The following is a 25,956-nucleotide window of genomic DNA, read 5'->3' as shown; positions in this document are numbered from 1 at the left end:
TGAGCTGAACATCATTAGTAAATGTGTTGTGCTCCCCCAGTAGTATATAGACTCCTGTGCGCTCCCTCAGGAGTATATGGACCCCTGTGCACTCCCCCAGTAGTATATAGCCCACCGTGTGCTCCCCCAGTAGTATATAGCCCCACTGTGCACTCCCCCAGTAGTATATAGACCCCTGTGCACTCCCCCAATAGTATATAGCCCCCTGTGCCCTCCCGAGTAGTATATAGCCCCCGCTGTGTGCTCCCCCAGTAGTATATAGTCCCCCTGTGCTCCCCCAGTAGTATATAGCCCCCCTGATGCAAAAAATGGATGCAATTGTGTGTCATCCGTACGGATCAGTTTTTTTCATTGACTTCCATTATATAAAAAAAAAAGTGTTGAAACTGATGTTTTTTTAATTCACAGAAAAATAGTGTTGACTACGATTTTCTGACCGTTAAAAGTAACCAATTAAAAACGGATACGTTGAACGGATTGCAAAAACACTGTATGAACCCAGCCTTATTCTTATTTCAGCTTATATAGTTATAATTGTAAGACTTTTCACGTTGAATATTTTTCCAAATACAATCATTTACCAAACTTGCCGCCTCCTCCTGATATGCTGCTCTTTTCTTCCCATTGGTGACAGCTCATTGTCTAGGTCACAGACCACTTCCTGCTCTAAAAGCAGTGGTCTGGCTGGTGTGAGTATATAGCTATAATGTAGATGTATAGCGAGATAGTGTGTACTATATACTGTATATACATTTGTTTTTATCAGCCAGACCACTGCTTTTAGGATAGAGAGGTGGTCTGCAACCTAGACTACGAGCTGTCACAAGACCTACAAGTATATTATCTGAGATGGGAATACCTTATTGTCTTATTTGTTATTGTCTTGTAAATATAATTATGGGGACTGGGTCTAGGAAGAGCTGGATATGAAGTATGCCTTGAGGTACTAGTGACCAGCAAGTAGCAAAAGGTTGGTGTCTTTGCCCTGTAGGAGAGTTCAGTTATGTAAGGGCTGGTGCAAATATATTAGGCAGTCTGGCTCAGTTGTTTCTTTTAGAAAGTGATGACAACTGGTGCAAAAACTGATGGGAAAAATGTATCAGTTGTCGTGTTTTTTTTTTTTTTTTTTTTCCCATTAAAACCAACAGTAGCCATCAGTTCTACAAGATACCAGATGCGTTCCCCCGTCCAGCTTGGCTGGCCATGTATTTTGAAATGCCCCATTCAAATGAGCGGGAGGGAAACGGTGGTGGGCCATGATATATATGTGAAGAGGGGCCTAACACAGCGGACTGAAAAGAAGTGTAGAAGAGGCTGCCTAAGGAAGTCCTGCAGAGGTGACTCCTTTGTAAAGGAAAGTGGTCATGACAGGCAAGTAATATGTAGAAGTGACATTTACCTATGACAACCTGAGGAGATAGGTGGGAAAATAACAATGACCTAACCACGACTCCTTTGTGGATCTAACAATGACAGCTAACCTCCACACAGTAAGAAAAGAAAATAAATTCTGATTGCAGAATCAGACTACACACAGTGTTTGTCTGTAGTCTGTAACCATGGAGACTCCCAGTTCTGCATGCCTGTAGTAGACAGAAAACAATAAATTACTTGTAAACAAAAGGTTTAGATTCCTTATAAGGCTATGTTCACACATAGTACTTCCATCAGACTTTTAGTCAGTCTTTTTTCAACCTAATCGAGGAGTGGAACTGACAGGGCAAAATTATAATGGAAGGAATTGCCAAGTTTCTGTGTTTTCAACCTACTCCTGATTTTAGTTGAAAAAAGACTGACAGAAATAGTATGTGTGAACATAGCCTAATCATAAAATGTACATAACCTTCATATGAATAAACATATGAGTGCATAGCAGTGCAAACTGTTGCCACCTTAGGAAAAAACCCAATGGTCATTACTAATAAGGGAAGACAAACAAAGTTTTCCTATCAACCAATTTGGTGAAGTTTACACAAACTGTAAATGGACTTTAAATATATATATATATATATATATATATATATATATATACTGTAATAAATGTAGCACTGTATGCTAAAATAATAACTATGTCAAATATATATTGTAAAACTATCTATTTCCATCCCGCAGGTTATTGGTGAGCTCTCCTTGGAGTGGCTATCCCATAAACAGGATGGGAGATGTCTATAAATGTCCTATTAACTCACAAACAAGGTGTGAAAAGATGAACCTGCCAAGTAAGTTGTTATAAAATAACACAATGTTACCTCCTAAATCTATTAAGTATATATACTCAGGTTATCTGTACTGTGTGTGTGTGTGTGTATGTGTGTGTGTGTGTATGTGTGTGTGTGTATAAAACCTTTGAAACTCCTATTAGATTAAACTGGAGTTTGGACATGTCACAGCACAGCAGCCTGGCGAGGTTTTGTCTCTGTGAACTAAGCCTTAAAGGGTACTTTGGAGACTCAAAAAAATATGTGTTTTGTTGCTAATACATTGCTCTAAAACATTGTATTAGGGTGCGTTCACACCTACAGGATCCGCAGCAGATCCGCAGCAGATTTGATGCTGTTTTCAGTTATTTAAATGAAATCTGCTGTGGATCCGCAGCAGAAAATCAGCTGCGGATCCGCTAAGTGTGAACGTACCCTTACTTTGTAATATAACTTCATTAATATAAATATATACTTTTTTTTCTACTTTTTAACTTCCATTCAGCGGCAGCAGTAAGGGGTGACATGGGAGGCCCTGCTGCCACTGTTTGTGTTGGGAACTACAGGGCTGTCTAAGCCCTGAAGTTCCCATTCCTCTGCTCTGGGTAAACACTGCTGTGCAGCACTATACAGGCAGCGTTTGATCACAGCAGGCGACTGGAAACTGCAGGGTCCTATTAGACGGGCCGATGGCGCTCCGATCAATAATGTAAACGAGCACCGATCTAATAGATCAGCGCTCCTTTACTGAGCCTATTACACGGCTCGATTATCATTTAGCAAGGGCTTTGTGAACATCGTTCAGCCCTTGCCCTAAACTGTTCATACATTACCTGTCCACACTCCCCTTCTCCTCCTGCCTTCTGCTCTCTTCCCGGCACCACGCGCTGCAGCTTCCCTGAGCTGAAAGGCCGCTCAGCCAATCACAGGTTGCTGCGGTCCCAGCCAGTGATTGGCCTTCCAGCTCAGAGAAGCTGCAGCACGTGGTGCCGGGAAGAGAGCAGAAGGCAGGAGGAGAACGGGAGTGTGGACAGGTAATGTATGAAAAGTTTATTTAATCGTTAGCCACCGGCTGTGCAGCGGCCAATGATTTTAGGTCTGGACTTAAAAAAACGATCAGCCAATGATGGTTTTATCGTCTGAATGTTGCCTCTATTACACGGAGCGATAATCGGCCGAATTAGTCTGATTTGGCCAATTATCTCTTTGTGTTATAGAGCCCTTAGACAGCCCTGCAGTTCCCGACACAAATGTTGGTGGCAACAGAGGGGCCGTGTTGCTCCTTACTGCTGCCACTCAACGGAAGTTAAATGGTAGACAAAAAAGAATATATATATATATATATATATATATATTTTTTTTAATAAGGTTATATTACAAAGTAAAAATGTTGACTCACTGGAGTACCCTTAAACTTAAGCTTATGCTATTCTTTAAACACTATCATTTTTAATTGCAGCATTTTGTATTGATCAATTTCAATAATGTAAGTTACTAGTGGCCGGGGGTTTATTTTTATGATACAATTAGAAATGAGTAAGGCTAGGTTCACACTGCGTTTTTGCAATCCGTTTTTTTCATTGCATTTGTGTGCATCCGTTTTGATCCGTTTTTTTCATTGACTTCCATTGTAAAAAAAAAATGGATCAAAACGAATGTTTTTTTTTTTACGGAACAAAAACGTAGCTGACACTACTTTTGTGTCCGTTAAAAAAAAACGGATCCGTTTTTTTTTTTTTTTACAATAGGAGTCAATGGAAAAACGGATCAAAATGGATGCACACAAATGCATCCGTTTTTGTTATCCACTTTTCATCTGTTTTTGGCAAAAAACGGATGAAAAAAAAAAACGGATTGCAAAAACGCAGTGTGAACCTAGCCTAAAACTACAGTAAGTAAAGGTTTGCCTATGAATACATCTTCTCCAACCACCGAGATTCTAATATTGAGGGTTTGAGTTCACACAAACTAGAACTTACTCATCTCTGATTGATACCAATCCAAAGGATAGGCTATCAATTTTATTAAAAAAAAACAAACAAAAAACAGAAAACCCCTTGATGTACTTAATTAAGATGGAAAAAAATCTTGATGGACTAAAAAAGCATGTAGCACATTGATCCTGTATTTTCATACTGTCATGTATATGAACACCAAATGTGTTCGTGTTATCTGGGCTTCCTGTGTAGTGCCCACTGGTGACAGGAAACCAGAAGAATTCTTAATTTAGCTCTAGGCCTTAAATGGAGAAAAGAGCACAATGTAGATAAAACTGAATATTTCAATGGTAGTAAATGCCTTTAAATGCCTATATGGGTTATAGAAGTCTATCAGCTCTGCCTGCATCGGTTTCTAGGATTACACTCACAAGTTATGTCAACAGTGATTATAATGTCCACATTTTAAAGCAGACAGAAATAAAAGTATCAAGCACAACTGTAATAGCTCCTTGAAACTCCTTAAAGCACCTGAAAGCACTACTTAGCGAACAAGCATTGCTTAAAGGGGTACTCCAGAGATTTTTTTTTTCTTTCTTTCATATCAACTGGTGTCAGAAAGTTATATAAATTTGTAATGTACTTTTACATCTCAAGCCTTCCAGCACTTATCAGCTGTTGTATGTCCTGCAGGAAGTGGTGTTTTCTTTCCAGTGTCTGACAGTGTTCTCTGCTGCCTCCTCTGTCCATGTCAGGAACTGTCCAGAGCAGGAGAGGTTTTCTATGGGGATTTGCTACTGATCAGGATAGTGCCTGTCACGGACAGAGGTGGCAGCAGAGAGCAATGTGTCAGACTGTAAAGCAAATAATATGACTTTCTGCAGGATATATATATATATATTTATATATATATATATATATATATATATATATATATATATATACTTATAAATTTAAGTACTGGACAATTTTTAAACAGAAGTAATTTACAAAGTTATATAAGTTTCTGACACCAATTTGGTTTTAAAAAATGGTTTAATAGAGTCTCTAACACAAACCGTTCCGGAAGGCTGTTCCAGAACTGAGCTTTTCGAAAACTGAGCTGTGTTTTCCTATAGGGAACAATGTAAATGTGTTTAATTTGTTTTAACACAGAGCGCCCGGCCCAGAGAGTGTAAAGAGTTAAATGGTGATGCAATAACATCATCACTTACCTCCTCTGGACTCTGTGAGTAGCGAGGCATTGTGCACCACTCCTTACTGGAAGGGTATGTTCACACTGAGTAAAACCATAGAATCCTGCCTGCCTTAGTGTGTGTCCATGGAATCCCTCGCGAACCTCCGCTCAAAAAATTGACATGTCAATTCTTTGAGCAGAGTGCGACGAAGAGTGGAGGCGTGCAAGGAATCCCATTGACACACTAAGGCAGGCGGGATTCCAAACGGATAGGTGTGGGGATGGCGGCACTTCCGTGGGTCAGCGGGGCTCGAGGTACTATTTCTCTGGATACCGCAGCTGAATTTCACCTGTTTTACTCAATGTGAACAGGCCATAAAGGTGTGGGGAATGTCTCCATAATGATAGGAACCCCCATGCTAAACGGGGTTCTGCTCCTTAGCCACCTGAGTTAATAGCCAAATAGTAAAGAAAAAAAGGGAACAGGCGAGAGGCGGCGCCTCGTGTGATACCGTACAGTGAGGGAAAAGGAAGGTGAGGTAAGTAGGAGGCTCAACTTGTTGCCCCTTGGGCTTAATGCATATCGCCCCTGAAATGAGGTACCGATGTGGAGTCCGAATGGTCCTGGTGCCTGAAGAGTGCAAGCTAGTATGGAGTAGCACGCCGGGATGCTCCCTATGTGGGGGCCCATGTAAAATTGCAGGAAAGGAAAAAAATAAAAAATTGCCAAACTCCTAGGAAACACCAGCGCTGTCTTTACAAAGTCATGGGACCAAAGTTTAAGGTGAAAGAAATAAAAGGCGTTTATTTCAGATAGCACAAATATAACGCGTTTCCAGAGCCTAAGCTCTCTTCATCAGATACAGTGAGTTAATGATAATATTTAATTGTTTCTTCCACTTGCAGGTGCAACTGTGATCCCAAATGTTACAGAGGTAAAGGAGGATATGAACCTGGGGCTGACACTGATAAGGAATGAAGATACAGGTGGATTTCTGGTATGTTAAAGCACAATATAACTTTAGAATAAATATGTTTCTAGATTAGGCATTGACCCAACAAGAAAGATCCAGTCCAGTTTTCTAAGAGTCTTGGATCCCTCCATTGACTTCTAAGAATTACATAAACTGCCAAGCATGCAGGTGCAATAGGGGGTTGGAATTAGAGATGAGTGAAGAATACTTGCGAGAATACTCTTCAAAATAAAATACTAATTTCAGTGTTGTTTGGGTTTTTTGGGGCCTGAGAGAGGAAATTATTTAGTGGGCTAAACCACAAGGTGTGCAGAACATGTGCACATCCACCTAATAAGTTGAATTAAGGTGATTTACCCAATGGCTATGTTCACACATAGTATTTCCGTCAGTCTTTTTTCAACTAAAATGAAGAGTGGAACTGACAGGGCAAAATTAAAGTGAAATAATTTGCATGGTTTTTGGTCAACACATTCCTGGTTTTGGTTGAAAAAAGACTGACCAAAAGACTGACAAAAATACTATGTGTGAAGACAGCTCATAAAAGACCGATCTTAAAGCGACACTATCGGCAGGTTCTTCTCAGAGAACCTGCTGATATGCCGCAGTAGCAGTGTATCTCAGTAGTACATAGCCATTAGTTTAAAAAAATTGCTAAATGCTCTTATGCAAATTACTAGCTAAAGAGCATTTATGGCATTGCTTGGGGGCCAGAGAGCATTGCCGCGCCTGCCCCTCCCGTCCTGCCCACTATGCATTTTCATAACTGCATAGTGGGCTCTATACACTGTGGCTGCATAGAGAAGCAGTCCCGCGCAGAGACGGGCTGTTTCCCGTGCATGCATAAACCCCCGGGCCGCCACTGATCCTCCCAGAGGTTCCTCAAGACGTAAGTATAAAGTCTATCTTATACTTATGTCCTGAGGGACTTCCAGGAGAATCTGCGGCGGCCCGGGGGGTTCACGCATGGGCGGGAAGCAGCCTGTCTCCGGCGGGACTGCTTCCCTGCACAGCCGCTGTGTATAGAGCCCACTATGCATATATAGTATGCATAGTGGGTGGGAACGGAGGGAGCGGGCTGGGCGTGGCGGGAGGTGCTGGAGCAACGACCTAAATGCTCTTAAGCAAGTAATTGGCATAAGAGCATTTAGCGATTTTACAAACAATGTGGGGGAGGAGAGGTGTTAAACTAATGGCTATGTACTACTGAGATACACAGTTACTGCGGCAAATCAGCAGGTTCTCTGGGAAGAACCTGCTGATGGCTCCGCTTTAACGTCAGCTCCAAATTTGTTTGTCTTTTGGTGTATCCTAAAAAACAAACCTAGGCCTCCCAGAGCATCATCTAGTACAGGGATGGGGAACCTTCGGCCCTCCAGCTGTTGCAAAACTACAATTCCCACCATTTTTGGAAACCAAAGCTAAAGCTTTGGCTGTCCAGGCACAATGGGAATTGTAGTTTTGCAACAGCTGGAGGGCCTAAGATTCCCCATCTCTGTTATAGTACTCCGGGAAACTAGTCAGACCATGTGCTACTAAAGGGATCTCCAAAAAGTGTCATGTAGTATGGGATATAATTGTGAAAATATTGCACCAGATTACAATGATATTAGAAGGGTATATCTGCTACAGTGGGCATTCATTATATTTTTGCTTCCTCTTTGTAGACATGTGGACCCCTATGGGCACAGCAATGTGGAAAAAATTTCTATGCCACCGGGATGTGCACCGACATAAGTCCTACCTTCCAAGTACTCAGAAGCTTTTCTCCAGCTCTTCAAAGTAAGAACGAATTGTAACTCTTTCGGCTCCTCTTTTTCTTTTGTCCTCACCTTCTAATTATTTTCATTCTGTTAATAAATAATCAAAATAATTGTTCTTATTCTTGAGGATTACTATTTTTTATATGTTGAAATTAAAAAAGTAAATATTCAATTATTAAGATCATGTTTTACCCTTTAGCTTGTTCATCTAACATCGATATCGCTATAGTGTGTGATGGGTCAAACAGTATTTACCCATGGTCCGCCGTACGGAATTTCTTGGAGAAGTTTGTGGAGGGCTTAGATATTGGACCGACAAAGACGCAGGTACTTTTATGTACTTTTATGTTCAAGAATGTTGCTTTAACAATAGAAAACTGTATAAATAAATTCAGCCAATAAAAATGGATACGCCATAAGTGTACTAACAATATATTTACAATTCAATGGCCATGGGGCCTCTAATATTTATGTGCCTCTATAACTTGGTTCCCTTTGCCACACTACCTCTCATGTGAGAATATCCTTCATCATATTGCCTGTAGCATTATTTTGTCTCTGTATAGGGTCTTATTTAGGGGCTATATAGCACTTTAGGAGGGATATGACAATAAAGCAGGGAAGTGATGAGAAAATTCCTCATCATCACCCACTGCAGGTAAAGAGAAGTCATTTAAAGGAGAAGTCCGGCGAAAATTTTATTAAAGTATTGTATGGCCAACCAAAAGTTATACAAATCACCAATATACACTTATTACGGGAAATGCACATAAAGTGCTTTCTTCCCTGCACTTACTGCTGCATCAAGGCTTCACTTCCTGGATAAAATGGTGATGTCACGACCCGACTCCCAGAGCTGTGCGGACTGTGGCTGCTGGAGAGGATGATGGCAGGGGACACTGAGGGACACAGGGCACTGGAGGGACACTAAGAATCCCTCTGCCATCATCCTCTTCAGCAGCCACAGCCTGCACAGCTCTGGGAGTGGGTTCGTGACATCACCATCTTATCCAGCACTTTACAAGCATTTCCTGTAATAAGTGTATATTAGGGATTTGTATAACTTTTGGAGGGCATGCTATGAGTTAGCAGCAGACTTCAATTTATCTGTGTTAAATCCATTGCAAATGTGCTTCCTATCTACCTTATTGGGTCTGCAAATCTGCCACTAATTCCCAGCAAACTTGTAGGTTTGGCCTATACTCCATGGGTCAGATGCAGAGTGCTACCGTCCTCCATAGGCTATTCAATACACAGTGATGTATAGCACTCTGCAGGAGCGTAGCTAGGATTCATGGGGCCCCATAGCAACATAGCAAGAAACTGTACCCCCCCCCCCTCCATGCTCACATGATCTGGTGCAGTCCCACTGCTTTCTGTTCTCCTAAATTGACGTCACTGGTGGAGAACAGAATGCTGTGGGAATGCACCGAATCATGTGAGTATGGGCATGGGGGGGCCTCTTGAGGCTGGAGGTGCAATGCTGTCGTGCCAGTGGGTGCTGTGAGTCACAGCTACCATGGAGGTAAAACATGTTTTGTTGGGGGGAGCTGGTGCACGGGCCCCATAGAAGTTGCGTAGTCTGCCTCCATGGTTTCTACGCCACTAGCACCCAGCCATTTAATGTAAAGGAGCTAAGAGCAAATGATGGTAGATGGTAGATGGATAATCTACCTGTGCAAATTGATGGAAGACCCCTGTTTCCTGTCACAGAATTTGGTGTGGAACAAAAACATGTCTGGGACAATGGGAATAGCATCAGGAATACTGAATCAATGGTCCATATAGACTCAACTTGTCCATATAAAATATATTGGAAATGAGGTTACGAAGTGAATTCCTTGACATATGCCATCTTGACCACAATTGGAGGGACACTTTATATTTAGTCTTTACACCATTGGTAACTGTAGATGTTGTTTGAAGGTGAGCCTGATACAGTATGGGAATGATCCAAGAGTCATGTTTAAAATGAACACTTACAAAGACAAAGATACCATGAAAAGTGCCATTTCGGCCACCAATCAGATGGGAGGAGATCAGACAAACACTTTCAAGGCGATTGACTTTACCAGGTACCATATAAAAAAAACTAAAAGTAGAATAATCCACTTTTAGTTGACGTATTAATTCACTATCTTTCTCCGCGTACAACAGGAAGCATGCTTTCTCAGCTGAATATGGAGGTCGGACAAATTCCAACAAGGTGATGGTGGTCATTACTGATGGTGAATCTCATGACAACGCAATGCTAAAAGAAGTCATTTCACGCTGTGAAAAGGATAAGATCACCCGATTTGGCATTGCGGTAATTCTTAATTTAATGGGCTTGTTCTAACACAGATACCGACTCTATCCTGGACTATAGGAGGGTACTGCATGTGGTAACATTTTATGTGTTGTCTATATGTTCTGACTAAAGATGAGCGAACTTTCCGAACTGTTCAGATTTAGCAGTGTTCTTTGAGCCTGAACGCTTGGCATTTGACTCTGAAGAAGTTGGATGTTGCCCTAGGGCTACCAGAAAAAAAATGGATACAGCCTATGGCCTATTGTTTATCCATGCTTTCCAGGACTTTCTCGGGCAGCATCGAACTTCTCCAGCCACCGGGAGCCAAATGGCAAATGTTTGGGTTTGGACAAACACAAACATCCGGTAAAGGCCCTAATACACCAAGCAATTATTGGCTGTATTTGGCCGATTATGAGCCCTTACGTCCAGTAATCGCTTAGTGCAATGGCTCCTGTAAAAAGGCACGACCAGCCAACATGCACGATTTTGGCTGATTCTTCTCTTTCAACATGTTAAAAAAAAATACAACAATATCGATGGTCTGCTGGCCATCGCACTGTGTAGGAGGATCGGTGGCAGAAGACCGCCGCTATCTTCTAAGGGCCACCCGGATGATCTAAAGATTGTTTGGACAGCCCCTCTCGCAGCTCCCCATGCTCCGGGGAACAAAAAGCAAATAAGTGCTGATCTGACAGGTCGGCGCTTGTTTGCTTCTCCAGATCGCCCTGTGTAATAGGGCGATACGTCCGCTCATTACTAGTTCTGAGGGGGGTCATATAAATAGGGGGTGTCCTCATAGAACTTAAATAGAATCAGAACCTACTATTTAATTACAGGATGATTTGTAATCCCAAACAAAAATACAGATAAGTAAGTGCTGGGATACTAAATGCAACAATGGAGTCTGTCAGTCCATAACTTTATGGAACGTTCTGGAGATGTACAGTATACACTGAGTTTACTTTATTTCTCTCTCCTAGGTTTTAGGTTATTACAATAGATACAGCATTGACAGCAAGAACCTCATCAATGAAATCAAAGCCATTACAAGTGATCCCAAGGAGAAGTTTTTCTTTAATGTGTCCGATGAAGTGGCGTTGTTAGACAAAGCTGGGACCCTGGGAGAGAGAATTTTTAGTATTGAAGGTATTATTATTTTAAAGGTTGCACAATGTGATATTCCAATATACAAACAAGGCGTGTATTTGAATACATACAGTAGTAATGTGCTCAATGTGAGGATGGGGGATGTGCTATAATAAGAAAACTGACCGTAAGCCACATGTATGTTAAACTGTTTATCTGTTTAGGAACTAACTTCACCGAATCGATGAAATGTAGTGCTCTAAAATTAAGGACGCTTTATAAATAATAATAATAATAATAATAATAATGTCAGCAGCGGATGAAAAAAGAAAAGTTGCTTGACCAGCACTTTACTGTAATGTGTCAGTCCCGGAAATAACCTAAACCTAACCTATGCTGCAGCAGTGGTTACCAAGCGAAAGATCAAAAAAAGTTGAGCAAACTCAGAAATAAGTCAGGAACAAATGGGGTCAATTTTTTAGTCTGCAATCTAAAGACCGGGTTAGTCTGAAAGAACAACCCTTCTAGGCAAGACTAACCAGTAGAGATGAGTGAACTTTGAGTATGTTCGAGTTTGCCAAACCCAGGGTTTGATTACTGGTGGCTGAAGAAGTTGGATGTAACGCCAAGGCTGCCTGGAAAACATGGATACAGCCATAGGCCATAGGCTTTATCCATGTTTTCCAGGATTGCATTTAACGTCTTCAGCCACTGGTATTGAAATGCAGGGTTCAGGTGAACTTGAACATACTCATCTCTACTAACCAGTGTTAACAAACTGGTTTATATGCTAAAGTGTTGAGCTAAGAGCCCTTTAAGATGGGCAGACTGCCTCCTAATATCTAGCAGATTTAACAAAGTTATTCAATGGCTCAATTATTGTCAGTATAGGGCTACACTAATGTTCGCTGGAATGTTTATGTGGACAGCCTGATCCAAGAGCAGCACCAAAATAAAAAAAAGTGACAACCAATACAATTGGTGTTATGTTTAGACGGCGTTTGCAAAGCCACTGCTATATATCAGTCATTCTGAATAACTCTTCTTTATGTAGGTACAACACAAGGAGGTGAAACCTTCCAGCTGGAAATGGCCCAAGTTGGCTTCAGTGCACAGTATTCAAAAACTACGGTATGATGAAAGTCCTGATGATACTCCTGGTACTAAGCAAAAGGGCAAAGTCTTCAGATTCTTTCCCATTATGTGTTTGCACCTTGTAAGAAATAACACACACAGACAGAACGTCTGCAGTCTTCTAAGGGCCCTATTCCACCGGATCATTCGAATCTAAACGATAATCGTTCGGTTGAAATGCAGTTAACAATTAACGACCGAACGAGAAATCGTTGATCGCTTTATAAGACCTGGACCTATTTTTATCGTTGCTCGTTCGCAACATGTTTGCAAATCGTTCGCATTGAATAAGTCGTAGTTCAGTCGTTCGCAATAGCAAAGAAATAGCGAAGAAAAAACAATCGCAAATACGATCATAAGTAACGATTATCGTTCCATGGAAATGAGTGAACGTTTTCAGGTCTTTCGCAATAGCGGTCGTTTGAGATCGTTAATTGTTAACGATTATCCGAACGATAATCGCCCAGTGGAATAGGGCCCTTAGATATCATGGCACTTGGTTTGCACACCTGAATTCGGGGATTTTCTCAGCAGATCCTCTCAAGATCCTCTTGGATGGGGGGGGGGCTTTAACTGAGCACCTCAAGGAAATTCAGACAGTACCAAGATAGGTTATTAAGAATATACAAATATATGAAAGGACAGTACAGAGATCTTTATAGTGATCTTTTTACACCTAGGCCTGTAACCATGACAAGGGGGCATCCTCTACTTCTAGAGGAAAGGAGATTTCATCAGCAACAAACAGGGATTCTTTACTGTAAGAGCAGTAAGACTATAGAACTCTCTGCCACATAATGCTGTCATGGCCGATTCATTATATAAGTTCAAGGGAGGCCTGAATACTTTTATAGATAAATATAATAATACAAGTTATGGGTGCTAGATTAGATGTGATAGGACGGTGATCCAGGGATTATTCTGATTGCCATTTTGGAGTCGAGAAGGAATGTTTCTCCCTATGATTGGGGCAATTGGCATCTACCACATAAGAGTTTTTTTGCCTTTCTCTGGATCAACACAGTAGGGTTATAAGTTGAACTTAATGGACCGCATGGAAATCGTCCATATTGCTATGAAAAGTCAATATACATAACCTGTAACAGTCTAGGTCTCCAAAGAATCCTAGGTCCGTACACAGAAAAAAAAATCTCTCCAAGACAGCACCCCAACGTATTATGCAAAAAATAGCGGGCCTTTATTCCACCATGTGACATTTTTGTAACACCTTTTTCTAGCTCTACATGAAAAATTTGTTACCGAAACATCGCATGGTTGAATAAAAACTTGCTATTTTTTGCACAATACATTAGAGTATTTCTTTGAAAAGTCATGTTTTTTATACCTTTATTCCTGTTCTCAGCAGCGTCAGTGATGTATAGAATACGATGGACAAGGCAAGACATGTGGGCTAGTAGTAGTGGCCACCATTTTCAGAAATTTGAAACAAATCTCAAAAGTTTTGGAAACATAGACATTTCTAAATGGTTGGGAAATTCAGAACAAACTATGATGTAGAAGAAGGCAACAACACATCCAGAAGAAAGAGTAGTCAGTCAGGTGTAGGCTGGTGGCCAAGCCCTGATCCGGAGCCCAAATTCAGCAATAATGAAATGATTCTACTGTAGCCATCCAATAAGAAAAAACCCTCTTTTCAGCACATACCTTAAACTGTTAAAGATTTATCACTAAATGCCTATACCTATTGGTACAATGTCATTTTTGCAGGCGTCATTGGTGTTGGGAGCGGTTGGAGCTTATGACTGGAGCGGCACTGTAGTTCATCAGAATGAGAAACAGTTTTCTATATTCCCTTATAATGCATTTGAGAAGTTTATTCATGGGAGAAATGAAAGTTCTTATTTGGGTGAGTTGTACTCCGCGGTGTACTATTTATACCTATACCTTCTAAATGATATGTTACTTATAAATTTTCTATTAGGCAGTGTTCCTACATGCCGATGAACGCACGCATCAAAACCATGCCCCCACACGTTCACCAATTGCATCATGATGTTGCCAATAATCTTTGCAACACTGCAAAGCCATTGGTGAGCGCATGGGGGCGTGGTTTCAGTCTTCGGCCCCTGAGGACATGAATTAGTTGACCCCAGACAAGCCATATGTATGATTTTTTTTTAAATTAACTTAAAGGGGAACTATCAGCAGGTTAGACAAATCTAACCTGCTGCTAGCCCCCTATAGCTCCCGGGACGCTGAGGAGGAAAGTATGTGTCTTACCTTCCTCCTTGGCGCCGGTCCCATGCTGTTAGTTGGTATAATCTTCGACCAACGTCATCTGGCCTGTCCACTTTATTTATTATCAATGTAGCGGACGGGCCAGATGATGCTGTGGGGCGGGGCAGTGCTCCTAACAGTGCTGCCAAAAGAGATTATACCAAATAACAGCGCGGGACCGGTGCCCAGGAGGAAGGCAAGACATATGTTCAGGATGCCATGCCATGTCTGGGATGACAGGGTGACGGCAGAGTAGGCATAAGGCACCTTTAAGAAGTTGTGCACATTTTTTTTTATAAGAAGTATAAATTATAAATAAGAATGCAAGGGATTGATGGAAAAGAGAAATGGCATTTATATAAATGATATTAATGCCTAACTGTTGGTGGTTAATAGAACATATGAACAGGGCTTATCATTCTGAGACGCTCCTAAATCAGCTCCTGATCAGCTTATAAAAATGGAAGTCCAGTAGTACATGGGAAAATTATGGCAACTGAGTGTTTCTCTTTAAACCCACTCACTATAGACCTATACTAACTGAATGTGTAATCTCGTGCTATTCAGTCATCAGCTCTATGTAGGTATACATCTGTTTTCAGTCTTGAGTATTAGCTGGTTGTATTAAAAGCAGACATTGTCTTCTGTTTGGACCCTACTGACATATATATATATATATATATATATATATATATATATATATATATATAATTTTTGTACGCCCTGTTTTGTAGGATATTCTGTGGCCCTCATCAACATGGCAAGAACAGTGAATTTTGTTGGGGGAGCCCCAAGAACTAACTACACCGGACAAGTTGTAGTGTACAACATAAACGTCCAGGGAAATGTGACAATACTGCAGATCCAGAAAGGAGAACAGGTATGACAATAAGGAAGTAATAATGCTATTAAATAGAACATCCCTCCTGCCATATCTGTTCTATTATGTATTTCTCATAAAATAACCATTAGAGAGAATTTTTTCTACTGCATTGTGCTATTCTTATAAAAATAAATTAACAATAGTAACTTAAAGGTGTACTCCAGGGAAACATAAAATAACAGGGAGAGCTTACCCCTACGGGTGTCTCTGCAGCTGCGGCACCATCACTCACTGTCACCCTACCGTCTCCTGTATTTCCCATCACAGCACCACATGAACTACCCATTCAGCCAGTCAGTGACTGCAGAGGTGTACTGCCTCAGTCATTGATTGGCTGAGCAGGGGCATTTGTGAGTGGGGCCATGATGTCACAAGATTGGGAGATATAGGAGACCAGCAGGTGCGGTGGCATCAGGACAGGTAAGTATAACTTCCCTCTAGCTCCTTCCCTCCCTGTTTTTTATGTTTGCCGATAGTAAACCTTCAAAGCTCCAATGCAATAGTCCTTCAACTACCATGTATTTATTTATTGTCTTGTAATTGTCTCAATAGAATGGGTCTGGATATAGTCAAAGGCTGGGTTCACACCAGTGTTGGTGGCTCTATCAGTTGCCTTCCCTTGAAGGTTTCATTAAAAATACTAAAAACAAAATATTAGTAGTGGTGTCTGTTACCCATGTTGCTGAGTTGAGGGCGCATTGAGGTCTGCTGTTTCCACGTGTCAATATGCAAAGACCAAGACACCATCAACACACCAACTCAGTCATTCCCCTTTGCAACTCATTCAGGTCCTTCCCCTAAAACAAATAAACTTGATTTTTAGAAGACCAAAAGTAATTTTGTTTATTGGGCCACGGCTATTGTTATTTGGGCTAAGAATAGTGTCAAGGAGGCGGTGCCTATTATTCCCTGAGCCCTAGCAACTCTACATCTCATGTGTACAGTGTATGTTGCATGCAGTACAGTGAGGCGTAGAAGTGCTAGGGCCCCGGGAACCATAGGCTCCGTCTCCTTGACACTATTCACAGACCATAAAAAGGTATGTTTTCACTATAAAATCAATGTAGCTGTAAAAGTATTAGAAATCCATTGAGCAGTACAACCCCAGGATCAGTTACCAGCGAGACTTTTTATTGTAATGCTGTTTGTTCTATACTTTTTACTTGTAGATCGGCTCTTATTTCGGCAGTGTGCTGTGCTCCGTGGATGTCGACAAGGATTCAATAACTGACGTCCTGTTAGTGGGAGCTCCTATGTTTATGAATGAATACAAGAAAGAACAAGGACAAGTTTATTTATTTAGCATTAAGGGGGTAAGAGTTCATTTTACTTTTAGAATTTATTTAAATTCAACATACGGTATATGTATTTGTCATCTTTACACCAAAAAATATATCTGGAAATGTTACTTTTATGTGTTTTTTTCTGTATTAATATTACATAGTTCCCTATTTCGTAATTTAAAGGGGTTGTCCAGCGAAATTTTTTTTCTTTCAAATCAACTGGTGTCAGAAACTTATATAGAATTGTAATTTACTTCTATTTAAAAATCTCAAGTCTTCCCATACTTATTAGCTACTAAATATCCTGTAGAAAGTGTTTTTATTTACATTCAGAAACAGTGCTCTCTGCTGACATCTCTGGCCGAGTCAGATACTGTCCTGAGCAGGAGAGGTTTTCTATGGAGATTTGCTGCTGCTCTGGACAGTTCCTGACTCGGCCAGAAATGTCAGTAGAGAGCACTGTTTCTGAATGTAAATAAAACAACATTTCCTGCAGGACATACAACAGTCTATAAGTACAGGAAGACTTGAGATTTTTAAATAGAAGTAAATTACAAATCTATATAGGTTTCTTACACCAGTTGATCTGAAAGAAAAAAAAAATCGCTGGACAACCCCTTTAATTTTAAAATTGTCAGTGATGTATGGAATAGTTAGGACTGTCATGATCTTAAAAGGGGGTTTCTAAACATCAAATGTTACCCCTCATCCACAGGCTGATCATTGGGGGTCTGACTGCTGGTACTCCCAACAATCCTGAGAACAGCACCAATGCTTCATTTATTCTCTATGTGGTTTTGAACAGTGATTTGCACCAGTCCAATATTATTGTGTTCATTGTCAAAATTGATGGCAATTGGACACAAAATTGATCTCATAAGCACTAGAGTTGAGCGAGCATGCTTGGTCGCGCACAGTGCTAGGGTAAAGGTGGCTATACAGCTTCAATAACTGATGGTCGAAGAACTCTGGCGGTTTGACGGCAATTGCAGGCATACTGCTAGAGTTCTAATGTTTACATGATCCTATTACTTTTCTTAATTTTACTTTTTTGTGTATTCTGTTTAAGCATCCCTTCAAGGGACAAAATATACAAAAATTTGAAGGAAAAAATGAAAAAGGTTAACCAGGCACCCTCCTCTCTGCCAAGCAGGGGGCACCTGGTTAAATGCTTGAGTCTCTCATTGATATTAATGAAGTTTGTTACTCAAGTCTGGTTTTGTCATTAGTTTTCCCTTCTCCTGAGGGAATCACAATGCAAGGCCAAATACATCTAGGGACAGTCTCTTTGATCTTTCTATGTTTCCTGGGTTCCTATTACAAGGGCTGTAAACCGTCAATACTGTAAACGACCGCCAATCTGTTAGATCAGCGCTCGTTTACTGGGCCTATTACATGGCCCAATAATTGTTTAGCAAGGGCTGCACGAACATCGTTAGTGATGTCCATGCAGCCCTTGTCCAAACAATTTACATTACCTGTCCATGATTTTAGGTCTGGGCCTAAAGAAACGGTCAGTCGATAATCGTTTCATCTTCTGATTGTTGTCTCTATTACACAAAGCGATAATCGGCCGAATTAGGCCGATTTGGTCAATTATCATTCTGTGTAATAAGGCCTTTAAACTACCACTGCAGGAAAGTTAAATAGGAAAATTGTAAATCATACATTTGCTTGATCCAGACGTACAACATTATTTATCATGTACAACTTTATCATTTCTGTAGACATTTTGTAATCTGTATTCGTTTCTTCTCTTGAACAGGGAATCTTACACCAGCGTGAGCTTTTGGAAGGTCCTAATAGTGTGGAGAATACCAGGTTTGGAGCCGCCATTGCTGCACTTATGGACATAGATTTAGACGGATTTAATGATGTCATTGTTGGAGCACCCTTAGAAAACCAGAATGGTGGAGCGGTTTATATATACAACGGCTATAAGAACACAATAAGGACTAAACATTCCCAGGTAATACATATTTAAAAATTTTAAGCCTTTTTATACTTATCAGCTGCTTTATGTCCTGCAGGAAGTTGTTTGTTTTTTCCAGTCTGACACAGTGCTCTCTGCTGCCATCTCTGTCCATGTCAGGAAGTGTCCAGAGCAGGAGAGGTTTCCTATGGGGATTTGCTGCTGCTCTGGACAGTTTCTGTCACAAACAGAGGTGGCAGCAGAGAGCAGTGTTTCAGACTGTAAAGAATACACCACTTCCTGCAGGACATACAGCAGCTGATAAGTACCGGAAGACTTGAGATTTTAAATAAAAGTAGTTTACAACTCTGTATAACTTTCTGACACTAATTTATTTTGGGGAAAAAAATCTCTATACTACCCCTTTAATATGGGTCTATATGAAGTCTAAAGAATACATAGGTATAATTTCCTCCTGTACATGTATAGTTAGTATTCCTGTCTCCACATTTCCTATTGATTATAGTATTGTACAGTTCTATATATTTGTATGCTTATTCTTGTAATGTTGTGTAGATGGACCAGATGTGAACTGTTTAACTTTGTTCTATATGCAGAAAATACTTGGCTCCTCATTCACACCATCCCTGCAGTTTTTTGGTCAATCACTGGATGGGCATAAAGATTTAAATGGCGATACTATCACAGATGTAACTGTTGGTGCTTATGATAAAGTCATTCAGTTCTGGTGAGTTTTCTAGTCATTTCTGATGATAAAAAAGAGATTTTTAAAGCTTTAATTATTTAACATTTTCTGCTCTGTTCATTTAATCAATTACACAATAGGTATTCAGAGTCTCAAATCTTCCAGTACTTATCAGCTGCTGTATGGCCTGCAGGAAGTGGTGTATTCTTGCAGTCTGACACTGTGCTCTCTGTTGCCACCTCTGTCCACGACAGGAACTGTCCTGAGCAGGAGAGGTTTTCTATGGGGATTTTTTACTGCTCAGAACAAAGGTGGCAGCAGAGAGCACTGTGTCAGACTGGAAATAATACACCACTTCCTGCAGAACATATAGCAGCTGATAAGTACTGCAATGGGCCAGTCTGATCATGAGAATGGGGGTCCTGTTGCCTCCTATGGTCAAAAGACACAGGCATTGCATATACGCACTGCCCATCCTTATGGGACTGATGGATATAGCTTTTTGCATACATGGCACTATGACTTATACTAATAAAAATACAGTAATACATGTGCTCTAGAGCAGCCGCCATTTTTGGTTAATAGTGCCGGACATGATATTTTCTACTTGGCTATAATGACTAGGAGATATGGAGGGGATAGTCTTCATGAGAAAACTCCTTTTAAACCCCAGCTATTTTATGTATACTGCATATGACAAGTATACGCCCAAGACTAAATTGTGATCCTTCCGCTTACACTTTTTGTACATTAATAACTTACATAAATGTTGGATTGCCGGGTGAGGACTACATTTCAATCGTTTGCTGACTAAGTCAGGTCATGCAGCCATATTACATCTATGTGAAATCTGCCTAGTGTTGTGGGTTTTTTATTTTTCGTTTCTTTGTATTTTTTTTTAACTTTTGCCCTACTTACTTGTTTAATATATATTGATAATTATTTGTCTCCTATTTAGGTCGCAGGGTATTGCAGATGTATCTGTGAAGGTTTCATTTAATCCGGATAAAATTGTACTAACAAATAAGAACAGTGAAATTACTGTAAAAATCTGCTTCGATGCTCGCTTCAGACCTGCAAACACCGGACAACAATTTGGTAATTGTTATTTTTATTTTACTTTATAACTTAATGGCATCCATTCGCCAACATTGGGTGAAAGACACTTGATGTGCAAAGGACCCGGAAAGTTTTGTGTCTTCCATTAGAATTGGAATCCATGGCGCATTGCTTTCATCATTAGTTGCTGCTATCATCCGTCTCCATATTACACAGGGAGATGTGTGGCCGATGAGAAATGTTTTTTTTTGACAGGTCACGATGAAGCGATTGGCTGACAAACAAGCATTTACTTGTTATGCTGCGTTTACACGGAACGATTATCGTGCGAATTTGCACGATAACGATCGAATTCGAACGATAATCATACATGTAAATGCAGTTCATTTTGATCTTTGAACATGTTCTTAAATCGTCGTTCATAAAAAATTTGCAGATCGTTCCGTGTAAACAGTCGTTCAGTCGATTTTACTTATGTGTGAGATAGGCTTAAGCGATCGCAAAACGATTGCAAAACAAATTTTTTTGTACGATATATCGTTCCATCTAAACGCTAATCGTTATTTAAAAAATCGTTACTTTGAAATCGTTAAACGTACGATCGGGCGAATTATCGTTCCGTGTAAACGCAGCATTAGTCTGATGATCATTAGCTCTATTACACACAGCGATGTCAGCCTTTTTGCTAAGGACCCTTAGATGAAGAGCAGTTCAAGATTACACCATGCCTCTTACTAGTAGTAAGTTAGAAAATGGGTCCTTTTTAACTTTCTTTTATTATGCTTCATATGCCAAAAAACACCCAATGTCCAACCAATTTCCAGCTAGGTGTCTAACCAATTTCTAACTAGGTCTCCAACCAAATTCTAGCCACTGTAGGCGTCCAACCAATTTCTAGCTCGGTGTCCAACCAGCTTCTAGCTAGGTGTCCAACCAAATTCTAGCTACTGTAGGTGTCCAACCAATTTCTAGCAAGGTGTCCAACAAATTTCTAGCTAGATGTCTAACCAATTTCTATCTGGGTGTCCAACCGATTTCTAGCTAGGTGTCCAACCAATTTCTAGCTAGATGTCTAACCAATTTCTATCTGGGTGTCCAACCAATTTCTAGCTAGGTGTCTAACCAATTTCTAGCTAGGTGTCCAACCAATTTCTAGCTAGATGTCTAACCAATTTCTATCTGGGTGTCCAACCAATTTCTAGCTAGGTGTCTAACCAATTTCTAGCTAGGTGTCCAACCAATTTCTAGCTAGATGTCTAACCAATTTCTAGCTGGGTGTCTAACCAATTTCTAGCTAGGTGTCTAACCAATTTCTAGCTGGGTGTCCAACCAATTTCTAGCTAGATGTCCAACCAACTTCTAGCTAGGTGTCCAACCAATTTCCAGCTAAGTGTCTTACCAGTTTCTAGCTGGGTGTCCAACCAATTTCTAACTAGGTGTCCAACCAAATTCTAGCTACCGTAGGCGTCCAACCAATTTCTAGCTGGGTGTCAAACCAGTTTCTAGCTGGGTGTCCAACCAATTTCTTGCTAGGTGTCTAACCAATTTCTAGCTGGGTGTCCAACCAATTTCTAGCTAGGTGTCGAGTCCAACCAGATTTTAGCTAGGTGCCCAACCGATTTCTAGCTGGGTGTCCAACCAATTTCTAGCTAGGTGTCGTGTCCAACCAGATTCTAGCTAGGTGTCCAACCAGATTCTAGCTAGGTGTCCAACCAATTTCTAGTTGGGTGTCCAACCAATTTACTAATAAAGTTGGCTCGGATACCACCATCTGGATATTAATGGTGGTCTTGTACTTGACTCCAACTAAAATGCTGATCAACTCATATTAATAATTAAGAAGATGCAGTGTTTAATGACATGTCAATTGGACATAAAACATTGACTCTGTCCATGACACTCAAGGACCCCCATTGATCCTAAGAGAGTCCATATGCTCAGCTACTCTTTGAAATTCACTAAATAAACCTTTTATAATTTTTATAATGAACAACCTGAAACTGTTGAATTGGGAAGCAGTGGTACCTGGACATTGAATATAAAACACCTTGTGGTTCTACTGGACAGAACTTAGAACTTTACAGTCATATAAATTCAGCTGAACAGAACCGCAAAGGTTATACTTGGCTATAACACAGCTGTCAGTGTGGGATTCAAAGCTTATTGTCTCAACCCTGTCTCTCCACACAGTGTCTATCTCCTACAATGCAACGCTAGACGCTGATCTCATGTCATCGAGAGTGACATCTAGAGGACAGTTTAAGGAAAACGGAGACCGATTCATAACTAAGGCCGTCGACATAAGCACAAAGGAAAAATGCATTGAGCATGTTTTTAATGTTCAAGTAAGTACTGTGAACCCCAGAGTGCAATAATAAGTGGTCTTTTACAAGAAGTAGCATATCAAAGGTGTGAAGGGGGGGGGGGGGGTTAAAGAAGAGGTCAACTGGCAGGAAATATGCTCAAAGTGCTGGGAAAAGACGATAAATCTCCTTGGATTAGATTCTACAGTACATAGAGTGGCGATGTACAGCATTGCCACTTACCTCTATGTGCCATAATGTTAGCAACAATATTGGCACATCTCTGCTTACTGTAAAGGATCAGGAACTCTGTTTAAAACTGACAGGGGTCCCTACGCTCTACAAAGTTTCTGGGACGCTCTATGCTAGACATATGTGCTCAGGTGCTCGGTGGCAATCCACTGCACTGCTACTTGGTTTTATTGGGCCAGAGACAAAAGCAGATATGTATACATATGTCAGGAATCCATGTCCCTCAAGGGGCAGTGTAAAAATGCTCACCCAATCTCTGGTCTTGTCAAGGACTAGTCCCCAGATCAGGTGACCATTAATTGACTGAAATACACAGAAGAAAACACCAGTCCAGCCCTGGGTGAGCATTTTCACACTGCTCCTAGAGGAACAGGGATTCCTGTCATTTTGATAGAAGTCCCTGCTCCTCTACAGCATGCAGTGTTATATATATATAGGGCTGGAAGCAGGAGCTCATGAGATTTTTTTTACAATACTATGTGGAGGCTGAGCAACAGCATGTCTGGCAGCAGACAATTCCAATTTAAATCACAAAAAAAGTTTAGCTGATATTAATTTTTTATGTAAAATTCGGAGGAAATGTGATTATCTCAAAATCAGTTCCCTCATCACTAACCCTGGGTCCTTGGAGGGAAACCGCAAAAAGTCACTCTGCCTCGGATTCAGTATTTATATACAGGGATAGGGTACCAAACTGTACCAAATTGTGTAAATACTGCCACAATTTGTGCAATGCAATAATGCCTCTAGCTGCTTTAGATTATTCATATTTTGCTGTAATTTCTGAGTACATATCCAAATTCCTATAATATGTTTGTGACAGATGAATGTGGTCGGTGATGCACCTCCTATCTGCTTTTCTGAATGAGAGGTTTCTTTCTGGCTGAGACATCTAATTTGGGAATCCTCTTGGAGCCAACCAGATGGTTAAGTAATTCTACAATATACAGATGTGTAACCTTAGCTGGCAGCTTCTGGGTTAGCACTTCGAGAATAACTGCCTCCAGTGCAGCTATAATTATAACACTATAATAAAAGAGGCTGCGATGCTGCTATCAATTATCATGACTGCAAACAGGAAGGAGTAAAAAAATCACTATTAACAAGTTCTCCCAACCACCACATAAAAGTGCAATTCCCCTAGCCCATCCAAGACCCCCCTACCAGTAATATAAGACCTTAAGTCAACCGCTCATAAGTTTTATTTAATTCCTGGAAATCTAGGCGACAGCACAGAAACTTTATGCTAAATATGAGGCTAGAAAAATATACAAATATAAAAAACCTATTAGACTGACAACAAATTGAGAACACACTGTGCTGTATGAGTTGTCACCCAGCTATCACAATAAGGTCTCATGCACATGTCTGGTACATTTATAAAGATTTCTTATCAGGAATCAGGAAATCCAGATAAATTCCCAGACCCAGAGACTTCTATTGGGCAGGGACACCTTTCAGCTTTTTTTTCCTGAAGGGTGTCCTTTCCAGAAAATAGGTCAGGAATCTTAGAACCTATCCTATTTTAGTGAATGGACAATGGACAAGTCTATGGGAGCAAGTGGAAATCCATGTGTTGTTATGTACCCTGGGCCTGTGTCAACTGCGCCTTGCCCATTAACTTTATAAGCTCCTGATTAGCTGGGGAAAATGTGGATGAATATAACATGCACTTACCTCCTTGGCTCCAGTGATGGGGTCCGCTGTCCTCTCTTCCAGTTCCTGGTCCCTGGCCGCTTCTAGGTCTGAGTGGGGACCTGAGACATTGCTTGTGAGGCCTGCTTAGCCTGTCAGCGGCCATAGTGGGGTCCCTCCTTGGCCCCTGACTGGCTGAGTGGGCCTGACACGTTATGTCCCAGGTCCCCACTCAGACCTTGAAGTGGCCGGGGACCGGAAACTGGAGCAGAGGACAGCAGACACCCAGCGCCCGTTTTGAAAAAAAAGGACATGCCTGGACTTTTCTCTTAAAGGGAACCTGTCACCCCCCGTGCCGGGGTGACAGGCTCCCAACCCCCGCTAAGGCCCCCTATACTCACCTGATCCCGCCAGGTCCCGCTTCTGGATTCGGTCAGGTCACGGAGATCTCAGCCGCTGCAGCCCGGCGCGCGCACTCTCCGGATCCAGATGCGGGACCCGGCGGGATCAAGTGAGTATAGGGGGCTGTAGCGGGGGGTCGGGAGCCTGTCACCCCGGCACGGGGGTGACAGGTTCCCTTTAAATGCGGCAATGTGAATGACAGAGCTTGGAGCCTTTGGCTTTTATCCCTGTTAATCACTCATGTGGTCAGGGGCAGCCATAGGCCACAAGAGGCCACTCTCTCTCCCAGCACTCTAGCACACATGCAGAGCAAGAAGGGAGCGGAAGGAAGAAGTTGGAGGGCAGCGCTTTGGCTGTGCAGCAGGTGAGTATGTCTTTTTATGTTCAACTTTAAAAAATGACATGTATGCTTGTGACCTAACATATAATTCAAACATAAATAAATGTACTCATTCATGTTTTTTTTTGCCTGTTTTACTAACGTCTGTAAATAGTTGCCACTATTGTTATTTATGTAAGGTTTTTTTTTTTATTTCTGCTACTAGGAAACATCAGACTCAGAGAATGCGCTGGCATTGCGCATTAATATTGCTGCCCAGAAGCCAGATAGCAGTCCTGTATTAAATCCTTATTCATCTGGCTCAAGCGAATGGTTTGTAAGTATAAAAATAAGTCAAATATCAATTCATTACCAATAATTTGAGTGTTTTCTCCTCTCCGT

General features: G+C 41.0%; 1 protein-coding gene across 1 annotated transcript in view; it reads left to right on the top strand.

Annotated features, from left to right (window-relative positions):
* Positions 1-25,956, top strand: part of ITGA2 (integrin subunit alpha 2) — a 91,269-nt gene that overhangs the window by 45,946 nt on the left and 19,367 nt on the right. Inside the window, exons 3-18 of the mRNA XM_069963047.1 lie at positions 2,113-2,219; positions 6,219-6,310; positions 7,954-8,068; positions 8,249-8,376; positions 9,976-10,124; positions 10,207-10,357; positions 11,323-11,488; positions 12,483-12,559; positions 14,291-14,429; positions 15,535-15,680; positions 16,853-16,996; positions 18,732-18,935; positions 19,496-19,626; positions 20,543-20,682; positions 22,834-22,988; positions 25,781-25,891. Of these exons, the coding sequence (XP_069819148.1) occupies positions 2,113-2,219; positions 6,219-6,310; positions 7,954-8,068; positions 8,249-8,376; positions 9,976-10,124; positions 10,207-10,357; positions 11,323-11,488; positions 12,483-12,559; positions 14,291-14,429; positions 15,535-15,680; positions 16,853-16,996; positions 18,732-18,935; positions 19,496-19,626; positions 20,543-20,682; positions 22,834-22,988; positions 25,781-25,891 (2,155 nt within the window). The remainder of the gene's footprint in view (positions 1-2,112; positions 2,220-6,218; positions 6,311-7,953; positions 8,069-8,248; positions 8,377-9,975; positions 10,125-10,206; positions 10,358-11,322; positions 11,489-12,482; positions 12,560-14,290; positions 14,430-15,534; positions 15,681-16,852; positions 16,997-18,731; positions 18,936-19,495; positions 19,627-20,542; positions 20,683-22,833; positions 22,989-25,780; positions 25,892-25,956) is intronic.

The sequence above is a fragment of the Dendropsophus ebraccatus genome, chromosome 3, assembly GCF_027789765.1.
Source record: "Dendropsophus ebraccatus isolate aDenEbr1 chromosome 3, aDenEbr1.pat, whole genome shotgun sequence".
Classification (NCBI taxonomy): domain Eukaryota; kingdom Metazoa; phylum Chordata; class Amphibia; order Anura; family Hylidae; genus Dendropsophus; species Dendropsophus ebraccatus.
Note: the sequence above shows the minus strand (reverse complement) of the source record. Positions and strands in the feature narration are given on the sequence as shown.